The 13549-nt window shown below is 38.6% G+C and overlaps 1 protein-coding gene across 1 annotated transcript in view; it reads left to right on the top strand.

The window, feature by feature from the left end:
* The window catches only part of kcnj3a (potassium inwardly rectifying channel subfamily J member 3a), a 383329-nt gene extending 370138 nt beyond the window's left edge, over positions 1-13191 (top strand). Inside the window, exon 3 of the mRNA XM_028806458.2 lies at positions 8365-13191. Coding sequence (XP_028662291.1) covers positions 8365-8948 — 584 coding nt within the window. The 3' untranslated portion in view covers positions 8949-13191. The remainder of the gene's footprint in view (positions 1-8364) is intronic.
* Positions 13192-13549: the final 358 nt, after the last annotated feature.

Here is a 13549-nt window from a genome sequence, read left to right as displayed (position 1 = left end):
AATACTTTTCAAAGAAGACAATCTTACACAAAGAACATAAAAATACTTTGCATTAAAGCAAAAGATTTGAGCCAAAGAAAATCTTAAACCTAAAACCAAAATTTGCTTGACTCAAAACGTAATAAACACTTGACTCAAAACAGTGGTGAAGACAATGTCTGAGCACCCCAATGCTACAGTGCATTCTCTTATATCTGCTGATCCCTCCACTCTTAAGTTTTTGAGCTAAATTAGAGGCCCCAGTTGATAATAAAATGATAAGTGGAGGTCATGCCCACCCTTAGTCTGGGTTTCTAAAGAGGAAAGAAGAAATTCCAAATATACACAAAATGGAGGAGACCTCAATGGGACTCATGTCAGACTGTGACAGTTGTTTATCGTTGGGTTCTATCGAGCCAGAGTTCATATTGGCTTTGTGTATTATTCTACTTATATTTGGCAGAGAATGTGCTGATTGTTTATGCAATACATCTGCATTTTTCCATCATACAGATGGTACAAGTGTTCATCAGTTTTCCATGCACCATCCCCAGCATCTGAATTTGTACAATTTCTCCTTCAAGCAGCTGTGACAGTGTTTTGACTAACATCTCGTAGTATTTCTTTTGGTGTTGCTTCCCAAACACATTCAGGATTTATAGTGACTTATAGTGGCCCACGATCAGTGAGTGCAGGTATGCATGAATGTAATTAAGTTCACATTTTTAATGCTTACTTACAGAGTAGTCAGAGGGTCAGCACCCATATATGTTGAGAAATTTAGGAGATCCTAATGTTCTTCTCACCCACTCAGGTCTGTTGAAAGGTGTCTAAGGATGCCACCTCTGCTAGGTATCAAATCTCAAACCTGACTCTTTCTGTGCATAGCTTTTAGCTGGTGCACTGAGCTGCTCACCTCCATTCGAAATTCTGACTCCCTCAAAGTGTTTAAAAAGTGTTTGAAGTTTTTGTGGCTTTGAAATTGTAACTAAGTTTCATTTTGCTCTGAGCTCTTCACTTGTGATGGTCAATTTTGTAAATGTGGCCTGTTCCCCAAACTGATGTTTACTCGATTATGTTGATTTCTTTTGTAAGTTACTTTGGATTAAAGTGTCTTCTAAGCAAATAAATGTAAATGTAAGTGTACAGTACAATAGGCTGTCCAGATTTGTTTTTTTTTTTTACCAATGCTTTGGAGTTGGACTGTCCAACAATCATGTACTGGATTAAGCCAATTCAAAAATATAGGATGGCTCAGGGACACAGGAAATTTTCAATTGACGTTCACTGCACGAGTAAACACATCACAAAATACATTTAATGATGAAATGTATTGTACAGGATATGCAATTAATGATCTTAATCAATTTTCATTCAATATTCCATTTATGTTTTGAAGAAAATATCATCAAGGTGTTATCTATTTCTCCGTACAAGTTCTGACAGCCTGTTGTGGAAATTCTGCATTGCTCGACATAACATGTCAAGAGGAATGCCAATGATTTCCTCTTCAGTCCTCCTTTGTAGTTCAGCAATGGTTGCAGGACGTGTGCAGTACACTTGGCTTTTTCTGTAAGATGTCCCCACCGAAAAAATCACAAACAGTGAGATCTGGGGATCTCAGAGGTCAGGGAATGTCACCATTGCGTGAAATGGCGCACTTTCCAAACAGTCGTCAAATAGCTGCCATCGATTGTGTGGCAGTATGCAAAGTGGCTCCACCTAGAAAGTTCTTTTTTAAGGCTGAGCCCGTTTCTTATGAAGTTACGCACCCATGTTGTAATCACATGAGCAGACAGGACACGATCTTGACGTCCTAACTTGTAATGATGCAGAAATTCCCTTAGCACCGCAGTCACACTAACACCATTCTTATAAAAGGCTTTCATTGCGAACGCTCATTGTGCATCACTCCACTGCTCCATTATAACTAATTGCAAGGGGTTCTAAACAAGGTCGTGTTGGTCTCAAACAAAATTTCCGGTTTCCCTGTGCCACCCTGTATAAAGAGAGTTGGATGGATTAGACAGAGCAGAGATGATTTAGGTTAGGCTCACATTACAAGCCTTCTTGTTCAATTCTGAATTTTTGGCCTGATCAGATTTGCCTGTCTTGACAATATATGCCCATAAGTACAAGTGATCTATATCTAACTGTAATGTGAATGCATCTGTCTTCCAAAACTGTACTCATGCTCACATTGATGCATTTGTGCACGAGTCGCCTGCGTCACTAAGAACGAAAAAAGTATCAAATCAAATACGTATCCAACACCACAGATGAAAATGACTCAAGTCTGATTTGAAGGTATTGGAGTTTATGTGTCCACACAGCCCTGAAAACAACAGATTTGTGTCACGTTAAGACAAAAAAAAAATCGGCTTTGAGTCACTTCAGCCTGGTAATGTGAACGTAATAAGACAAGTTCAACCATTCCCTGTCCGAATCCAGAATCTAGGTGATACTCAGGCAACTCCATTTTAGGAACACTTGTGACGATGTAAGTCTTAACCACATGACCCGGGATGCATCCTCACCCATCTCAAGGAAATCCATTATACCAGTTGTTTATTACAATTTCCCCCACTGACTGAGAGACCTGAATTTCCTAATTGACAGCCATCCTGCACCTTTTTCCAACCATTCAGCGAAATTAATACCATTATAACAAGAGCACATAATGATTCTAAGAAAGAAATCTTCCCTGCTGGCATCTATCTGCCAGACTGCAAGTTAACAAACACCTTCATACAAATTTAATCTGGAAATGCTGCTGAATTCAGCAGATTCTCCTTTTTCAGCAGTTGTGTTGCCATTCCGTCTGTCCCTCCCTGAGAAGTGCTCACTGTCCATCTGCGGCAGTTACATTATGCATTACATCTTCCGAGTTTCAACATTCATTTTACTTCATCCTCTTTTAAAGCAGATACAGTATAAAATCAGTAAATGTGGTTGTGTTACACCTAAGTGGATACCCTTAAATTAAATTGTTGGACACTAACAATTATTAACCTTATTAATTAATAATTAACCTTATCATGGTGGAGGGGTTTGCGTGTCCCAATGATCCTAGGAGCTCTGTTGTCCGGGGTTCTATGCCCCTGGTAGGGCCACCCAAGGCAAACTGGTCCTAGGTGAGGGATGAGACAAAGTGCGGTTCAGCAGACCTTCTATGATGAATAAAAAATTTGGATGGCGTTTTCCCTTGCCTGGACGCGGGGCACCGGGGCCCCCCTCTGGAGCCAGGCCTGGAGGTGGGGCTCAATGGCAAGCACCTGGTGGCCAGGCTTGCACCCATGGAGCTCGGCCGGGCACAGCCCGAAGAGGCAACGTGGGTCCCCCTTCCCATGGCCTCACCACCTATGGAAGGGGCCAAGGAGGTCGGGTGTAGTGTGAGTTGGGTGGTGGCCAAAGGCGGGACCTTGGCGGTCCCATCCTCGAGCTAGAAGAAGTGGCCGGGGACAGGGAAGTCTGGGCATCTCTGCTCAAGCTGCTGCCCCCGCAACTCGACCTCGGATAAGCGGAATAGGATGGATGGATGGATGGATGGATGGACACTAACATCCATTGACATAGGCTGTGGATTTTGTGGAAGATCAGCAGTGTTTCCTTTATAACCTTTATTATGGGCTGTTACTGTATACATAGGAGAAAGGCAGCATGACACTCCTTGGTTCTTTAATAAGCCTGTTGTTAACTTGGTACCAGATTTGAAACATTTTGCAAAGTCCAGTTTATTAAGAAAAGTATTCAGTGCACTTTGATATTTACCATACAGGTTTTTTGTTTGGCCATACTTTTTTGGCAAAAGTTTTATTTTAAAGTCTTTAAAATGGATTTGTGTATCATTGCCAGAAAACAAAATGAGCCAAGCTGTCTGTGGTATTATCGTTTTTGAGTTAGTTTTTTTTGTCACGGTGGCCATGGCTTTGAGCACATATAATTTTTCCCAGCTATAGAAGTGGGCCATCACTATAATATGATCATCAGCTCTTCTGAACTATAATGTTGTGTTCACTGATTGAACATTTCATATTTTTCCTCATTTGTATATGTTTTTCAAATTGCTTTTCCATTTTGAGTCCAAGCATTTTTTTCATGTATAAAAGAATGTTCCACCCAATAATAATATCTTTTTTTATATGGTACTTACCCCATGAAGATTGTAGGGATGGTGGAGAAAAAATTCTAATCTCATATTTTCATGCAAAATGAGGGAAAAAACTTAATGAATTAATAGAACCTAATGGCAACATGTGCCATACAATGGCAAACGATGTGGAAAACATCCATAGAGAGGTGTGCTGTAGATTCAAAAGCACAGCATTATGGCAGTGTATTTTCCAGTTTACATTGTACAGTGTTTTTCCCAGAAGTAAACATTAATAATATTTTAGCAAAAGTTGCATGCGTTTTATACATTTTGAAGGTACAACTGGATTCCTCCCACAGTCCAAAGACATGCAGGTTAGGTGCATTGGCGATACTAAATTGTACCCAGTATGTGCTTGGTGTGTGTGTGTGCCCTGTGGCGGGCTGGCGCTCTGCCCAGGATTTGTTCCTGCCTTGTGCCCTGTGCTGGCTGGGATTGGCTCCAGCTGACTCCCGGGACCCTGTGTTAGGATATAGCGGGTTGGACACTGACTGACTGTCTGACTGGATAACAGACACTGGATTATGCAACATGAGTAACGTGAGAACTTTTTTATTTTTTCCATGGATGTTTTTCACATTATTTGCTGTTGTGCACCATGTGTCACCATTAGCTTAAATTTTATCATAAATTTAATTTCTCTCATTCTGCATGAAATCAGGAAATTAAAAATTTGCTCAGTAATCACTACAAACTACACAGAGTAAGTAACATATAAAAACGAACCATTTTCAGGTGGAGAATTCCTTTAAAGTAGTCAAATATTAAGGAAAGTGCTCTGCATCAGGAGTGGGCAGGAGGAGGAGTATAGGGACCTAATCAATGACTTTGTTAAATGGTGCGACTCAAACCACCTACAACTGAAAACCACCAAAACCAAGGAGCTGGTGGTGGATTTTAGGAGGCCCAGACCCCTCATGGACCCCGTGATCATCAGAGGTGACTGTGTGCAGATGGTACAGACCTATAAATACCTGGGAGTGCAGCTAGATGATAAATTAGACTGGACTGCCAATACTGATGCTCTGTGTAAGAAAGGACAGAGCCGGTTATACTTCCTTAGAAGGCTGGCATCCTTCAACATCTGCAATAAGATGCTGCAGATGTTCTGTCAGACGGTTGTGGCGAGCGCCCTCTTCTACGCGGTGGTGTGCTGGGGAGGCAGCATTAAGAAGAAGGATGCCTCACGCCTGGACAAACTGGTGAGGAAGGCAGGCACTATTGTTGGCATGGAGCTGGACAGTTTGACATCTGTGGCAGAGCGACGGGCACTAAGCAGGCTCCTATCAATTATGGAGAATCCACTGCATCCACTAAACAGTATCATCTCTAGACAGAGGAGCAGCTTCAGCAACAGACTGCTGTCACTGTCCTGCTCCACTGACAGATTGAGGAGATCGTTCCTCCCCCAAACTATGCGACTCTTCAATTCCACCCGGGGGGGTAAACATTAACATTATACAAAGTTATTGTCTGTTTTTTCCTGCATTATTATCAATCTTTAATTCAATATTGGTTTTTTTTTGTATCTGCTAATCCCTCCACTCTTAAGTTTTTGAGCTAAATTAGAGGCCCCGATTGATAATAAAATGATAAGTGGAGGTCATGCCCACCCTTAGTCTGGATTTCTAAAGAGGAAAGAAGAAATGCCAAATATACACAAAATGGAGGAGACCTCAATGGGACTCATGTCAGACTGTGACAGTTGTTTATCGTTGGGTTCTACTGAGCCAGAGTTCATATTGGCTTTGTGTGTTATTCTACTTATATTTGGCAGAGAATTTTATTTATTTATTTATTTAATTAAATTTGAATTTCCCCTTGGGATTAATAAAGTATCTATCTATCTATCTATCTATCTATCTATCTATCTATCTATCTATCTATCTATCTATCTATCTATCTATCTATCTATCTATCTATCTATCTATCTATCTATCTATCTATCTATCTTGCAAGAATTAACACATTACCAAGTAACACAATGGTCACACTGATGACTCACACTTTGTGTCATTCTTTTATAATTCTCTTCAGCATTTCTTCTTTTAGATAACTTCTGCAAGAAAAAAAAGAATGTTCAGTATAGCAGGCTGATATAAAGCAGAAGTGTTTTTTGAACATATTTTATATGCACATATGTTACTGCTTCTCTTGTGACCTGCTGATTCATACTGACTTACATTTATAACCCGGTGGTATATTGCTTTCTGACCTCCAAGTGTCTTCAAACGGCATGTTTGAATATTTATAAGAAACTTTTACTTCCAGTCCAGAGGCACAACCTTTGTACGGTATGGAAATGGCATGCAGTATGGAAGGGTTTGATAAAACTGAAAGAGAGAAAAATGATATCTGTGATTTACTGTTTATGTATTCATACATACATATTCTGATCCCAGTTATTCCAATACAGGATCACGTGGATTTACCAAAAAAAATATCAATTAAGGCAGAATCCCAAAATGAGTATTACAGTATTGTCAGTTGCAATGTTATGTGGAGTTAGTGGTGGTGCATTAATGCCTTATCACTAAGGTTTCAAGATTAAATTTGATTTCTGCCTCATATTGTAACTGATCAAATCGTTTAACCTGTACTCTTCATGTCTGAACTTATAACTTTTAAACTTGCATTGTAGTGCATATGTTTTGTTTTTATTAATTAAAAAAAACACATAAAAGGAAAAGATTATCAGCAACAATGCCCCCCATGGCACCCTCACCCCCCACCCCCAAAAAATTGCCCTGTATAAACAGTTCAATATCAAATTAAAAACTGCTGGTGCCCACATAGACAGGCAAGAGGGGCCAGACAGACTCAGCGAGGCCCACCGGAGAAAAGGAATAAGAAAAGGGGAGAATTAGGAATTAAGGGTAGTGGCTGTGACACAGATCTCTGGCTGGTCAGCTCCAAACCAAGCACACAAAAGCTTGCCACTTCTTTATATTGGAACCAGCTGATGCATTGATCGACTACACCAAAAGTTCAAGTAGGGTTAGATTAAAGAAAGAGGATTTCCAGAAGTTTACAAAACTTGAGTCAGAAGGTTTCCAGTGAGAAACTAAAATGAGCATAGCAGATGTTACCCAGACACAATAACCTCTGCTGGATACAAGTCAAGGTAAGAGAAGAGGGGTCCAAGAGAAGTAATATGTGAGGCCAAAAGGGAATATTAACAGAAAAAAATATTAGATAGACAGTTGGAAATATTCATCCAAAATATAGAAACTAGGGGGAAGTCACAAAACATATGGAGAGGAGTTCAAATGGCATTTAAAAGGCATAGGTGGGAGATGGGATCAGCAGTACAAACAATTTGCAAGTTTAATATGCTGGTAATTGGGGTTTTTGGAAGATGTGGAAGTATGGTTAAGGAAATCATTCCAGAAAATTGGAGCAGAAAAAAGGAAGTCACATGGCCAAATTGAAAGTAAAGATAGAGGTCCAGTAGATGTCTTACTCAGACTTGCATATGAAGGTGATACTGTCTGTAATTTTGGAGATAGTAAGCTGGAAAAATTATAAAGAGGGTGAAAAGGCAGTGCAGAAGAAAATGGGACCATGTTTGCCTTAAGGATTGACCTGATTTGAAGGTAGTAAAAGAAAGAGGAAAACAGAAAACCCAGTCCTGAGTAATTGGAACATTCTGAATCTATTTTCATTGTAAATATCACCAAGCATCTCAATTCCCCGATCAGCCCATGGCTGAAAAGAGATGGCCCTGCAACCAATACAAGTTGGATGTATGATTGTGCCAAATTGGACTTGTGTCAAGATGTTTCTCCACCTTTCGCCAGATCTGCAGAGCATACTGTAGATGACTAAATGACTTAAAGGAAGGAGGCACAACTTCAGCTTCATTGCAATATAGGATAATGTTTTCCATATCTATCAATCTATCTATGAAATGCTCTACATAATGTGCCCTTTGTTTGATTAGTGTGCAATTTACCCTTAATTACTCATTGCTTATGTAATGGTAACTGAACTGATAAATCACGTTTTCATGTCTGGGACAGCTTCTTCACTCAGCTAATGTGAAATAAATAGGCAGACGTGGATATTGCTGTTGTATAAAAAGCCAGTAGGAGACAATCAGTTACAAAAATGATCTAAACCTATCGGTACAGAGTATGAAAGTTGAATGTTATTAGTAAAGAACTATTTTAAAGTTCTTCTGTATATTTTTTTATTGTTTACACTAAAGGTGTCTTTATGGTCTTTTACAGGGATGACCTGTCAGGCAAGGACCTCCTACACTGAAGATGAAGTTCTCTGGGGCCATCGTTTCTTTCCTGTTATTTCCCTGGAAGAAGGCTTCTTCAAAGTTGACTACTCTCAGTTTCATGCAACATTTGAAGTTCCCACACCACCATACAGTGTGAAAGAGCAGGAGGAAATGCTTCTTATGTCTTCACCTTTAATGGCACCATCTTTAAGCAACAGTGGAGATAGGAATAACTCAATGGACTGCTTGGATACTATTGAGGATACCAGTACTAAATTGCCGTCAAAACTTCAAAAGATCACAGGAAGGGAAGACCTTCCCAGGAAGTTGTTGCGAATGAGTTCTACAGCATCCGAAAAAGCCTACAGCCTGGGGGATTTGCCCCTGAAACTTCAGAGAATCAGCTCTGTCCCAGGAAACTCGGAGGAAAAACTGGTGTCAAAGACCACCAAGATAAACTCTGACCCCATGAGCCAATCAGTTGCAGATTTGCCACCTAAACTGCAAAAACTTGCAGGTGGAGGAAGGATGGATGGGCATCTTCCTCCAAAACTGAGAAAAATGAATTCAGACCGATTTACATAACTAAAATCTACCTTTTTTAAATTTGTTTTCTTTTTTTTTCCTCATGGCACTATTTTAAAATTTGAACAGAAGGACAAGTTTCTGAAATTTGAGAAAAGATAAAAGAAAATATATATTTATTATTTACAAAGTAGCAGAAAATAAATAGCTCAACATGCATTCTAGTCTGTAAGTATAAAAGCTTTGATAAAAAAGACCTCAGATATTTTTCAGGTCACTGTAATATTAGCATATACTGGCATGTAAGAATCATAATCGGCATGTAATACTGCATATACTTTTTGGCATGGTATTTATATTACAATGTTTATTTTGTGAAACAAAATGAAACCTTAAGGAGCCAAATTGTGCTCTCGGCCTCTCGTAAAGCAAAGTCTTTTAGGAGATGTGTGGATATGCTAAAGTAACGAGTTACTTTTAAATTATGTTGTTTTATGTATGATAGTGGTTCTAAATTAATATTTTTGAATGCATGTCTTGCTTTTGGAAGTAGAGAAGAGAGCTATTGGAGCCAAATGTTAAGCCTTAACTTATATAACCTAATTTGGGAAAGTTTTGTTTTGTTAAAATTTGCTGTTTACTATTTGGTCTTTAAGAGTTTCATATTTTATCTTGTGGCAGAGCTGTTACATGTTAGGGCTGGGCAAAAGCATACTTTTTATAACTTAATAGTATTGTAATAAAATGAATCCCACCTACCACCCCTTAGCATTCAATCCGTTACAAAAAAAAAAAATTGGCCTTTTCTAGTTTTTACTGGATTGGCATATTCAAAGCCCTTGTACATTTTAACACCACATTCATACAAAAAATCTGCATAATCAAAGCTAAAGCAATAACTACATTATATTTTTACAGAGTAAATGCTTTAATGAGTTGAATAGCCTTACACCATAGTCAGAAGTCTTATAAAGTTTGTCTATTATTTTGTAAATTCCAAACCAATCACTTTTTATATTGTACATTATAAGCATTATTTCAAGGCATTTCATGAAGTACAACTGCATTTGTATATGCATAGAGTACACACAAGAACACATAAAATTGTTCATTGTGTTTTATATTACCAGAGAATCCAAATATATGACAAACTCCTACACTAATCTTGGATTTTTCTGACCCATCGATTGGTGATAACATGCTAATCATGTGACCACGGTAAACTTTATACCGTGTGAGTATACCAATAGCCACTGAAACTGGGGGACCGAGGGTGCTCTGGGTAGTGACCAAATGAATGAGATTGCAGGTATAAGTGATTAAAAAGAGGTCCCTGAGCAGGGTTGTTGAGCTCACCCTTTGTAATAAAGTCAAGTTCTCCACAATATTCAGTAGACCATGGGGTAAAACCACTGCTTTGTAAGTAATTAGGGCATGTACAGTATTCATGATGGCCTTTGGGAACGTAGATGGGGGCTATGGGGAGAACACCAGGACACACACTGGACTGAACAGAAGCCTTGATTTACCTGGGAGCATCTGGAAATTCTCTCGGATGAACTGGAATAAGGCTGTAGGGATTCGGATGGGCTGGTCAGTCCAGCTTGGTATGTTGCCATCATGGCCCTCAACACAGTAGCACATTAAAATAATGATGAATACGCCCACCTCTCCATCCATTTTAATGATGCACAATCAATTTACACTCCCTGAAAAAAAACTTCAGGAAGGACAATCCTTGACTAGTACTGTTTGCATACTCAAAATGGCGAGGCCACTGTGAACTGAAAAATTATTAACTGGGCCCTTCTTGTCTCCAGTACTAAGAAAAAGGGAATGCAGGACTCGCAACCAAACTCAACTTAATGTTCTCTCTTCTGCTTCCTTCTTATTCCCTGTGCTAACCACAATAGATTCGTTCCAAATCCATGACATAAACCCACATTCTCAGTGAGTCTCTTGTTCTTTAGTGGGATGTGCAAAAACAGGTAATTATTCTATTTTGAGAGTAGGAACATTTTTTTCAGACATTTTTGCTTTTGATAGTATGTTGTGAGACACCGCTGCATCTCCTACAGATGGCTCGCACTGGGCTACCATTAAAGTAGATAAAAATAAAGTGAAATAAGTTGTATAATTACAGTTAATAGTGGTAACCCACAACTGTGAGTGATCATCAGAATTTAGGAATACAAAAGGACATTAACTATTGGAGTGTTTCACTTGCTGTAACATATTCATTATCAAGTTTCTTTTATAAAATATTAAAAGGAAAGAAATACAATTGTCAGTTTTTAAAAAAATAGCCCCTGTAATTCTTTTCTCATAGGCTAACTGCAAAATTAAATTGCACAGATTGGCTAATTTAGTTAAGTTAATGTGTGAACAAATGTCTAATCAGGCTATTTGGTTGTCCAGAATAAAATCAAAGATATTGACAATTTTCAAACAAAGAAGCACTGCCAATTTTCTTGGGAGTCCAGTAAATAGCTATTGTGTTCTTTTGTTTGTTTTTTTATGTCTGGAAGTTTACAAAATTTTCATTTGTTTGAGACTCATCTATATAAACAAAACTCCTGTATGTCTCCAATTGTGATAAATTGCCTAGAAAAAATTAAATAGCCAACCAAAGAGGATGTATTTTGTGAACAAGCTGTTTAGGTAGTAAACATTAGATCCCAGTAATGTATATAAAACACTCCAATATAACTGAATTGCTGCTGGAGTACTTTAACATAAGGTAGAAAATGAAGAATAATGGCAGAAAACAAAGAATATCATTCAGTGACACACAAGCTAAACCCCACATGCTAAGTCCTGAATCACATAGACGATTTAGTGGATGAGGGTAAATAATTTAAAAAATTGGAATACTTATATGAAGTAAAGGATGATAGATGCCCATTCAATGAAGCCAAATGTCTGTAAACATATGCACCTCATCTAATTGAGCATTTTAAGAATATCATTGCTTCAATATACAATAAAACTTCAAAGGCTGCTGAGTACAAAAGCTACTGTACCATGTATAGCTAAATATGTTATCTGAAAAATCATGAAATAAAATAAAATTCTTAACAGGCCAACTGAAAGTTTCACAGTCATCTTCAAATAATTATAATGCTCATTTTTATATCTGGTGGTGCAGTGGGTAGTGCTGCTGCCTCACACATTCAGCACTCCATACCCAGCCCAGTGGTTTCTGCATTTTCTTCTGTGTCTGCTTAAGTTTCCACCAAGTCCTCCAAGTGTTACTCCCACATTCCTAAAAATATGCTGGTTGGATTGACTGACATTTCCAAATTGGACCAGTATTATCCATGATCTGTCCACAGCTATTTCCCACCTAATCCCTGTCCCGGCATGATCCTGAAATAGATCAAAAAATTTTGTGAATGAGAAAAACAAAACAAAATTTGGATCCTCTTTTCATATAAATATAGCTGGTTTGATGGTCTGTTGGATAATCTGCTTTTTTTCTTCTTGGCCTCTCAAATCCTTCTTAACCATTGTTGCCAGTATATCATACTGTCACATTCATATGGTAGCACTTTGTAATTACCACTCAGGCACACAAAGACCAGCAATGTAGCTCCATTGACTCATTCAAACATTTAGTATGGCCGATCAGCACACTGTCATCACATTACAGGTGGGCTTTGGTGGATGCCCATGCATTCCAGTGCCACATTGAACATAATTAGTTATCACCCTTTTACAGGAAATACAATACATGGCTCGGTAGTGGTGACCTGGGGCCTCATGCATAACGCCGTGTGTAGAACTCACACTATAACATGGCGTAAGTACAAAAGTAGGAATGTGCGTACGCACAGAAAAATCCAGATGCAGGAATCTGTACGTACGCAAACTTCCACGTTCTTCCGCTACATAAATTCCGATCAGCGTGAAAAGTAACGCACATGCACGCGCCTTCTGTCCCGCCCCAACTCCTCCCAGAATTAATCCTCTTTGAATATGCAAATCAATATAAATAGCCCTTAAGCTCAGCCTTCTGTGAAAAGACAATGGGAAAAGCACGGGGGAAAATATAAGAATTTCAGCGAAGACCAAATGGAGGCAAAGGAAAAATGCACTATTTGTTGGTTTAAACAGTTATATAATCAACAAAAGGAAGTTGATCAAGTGACAGAGTGTCGGAGAAACTCGAAAGCTCAAGTTCACAAAGTCGCACAGTGCCCGAAATAAAAAAGAAATCACATATCAACGTCGCCGTGAAAAGGCAAGTCGTAGCTCACCGTCTGAGTGTCATATGAAAGCTTATTAGGGTACAGACAAAAAAAATAGGCACACAGAGGGAAAAAAGCATGAAATGTCAACTTTAATCTCGAAATTTCCACTTTAATAACGTAGTTTCTTTTGCCATTAAAGTAGAACATCATAAACTTCATCTTAAAGTCATTTAATTTACTAGTTTCTCAAATCCCATTGTAACTAAAGTAGCACATTAAATGCTTTGTTCTGTATTTGATCTTCTATGTGCTCTGTGTGTGAAACACTACCTGCTTCTTAAACGGGCTTTCTTTTTCTCCGACAGGACACAGAATCCATTACATTCGTGATATTACAGCTCTCTGAATAATTAAAATACTGAGATGTATACGTGATATCTTTTTCATGATGATAGGAGTTAAAGCATG

The sequence above is a fragment of the Erpetoichthys calabaricus genome, chromosome 8 (assembly GCF_900747795.2).
Source record: "Erpetoichthys calabaricus chromosome 8, fErpCal1.3, whole genome shotgun sequence".
NCBI classification, from domain to species: Eukaryota; Metazoa; Chordata; class Cladistia; order Polypteriformes; family Polypteridae; genus Erpetoichthys; species Erpetoichthys calabaricus.
The sequence above is the reverse complement of the archived record's forward strand: the minus strand, read 5'-3'. Positions and strand labels throughout refer to the sequence as shown.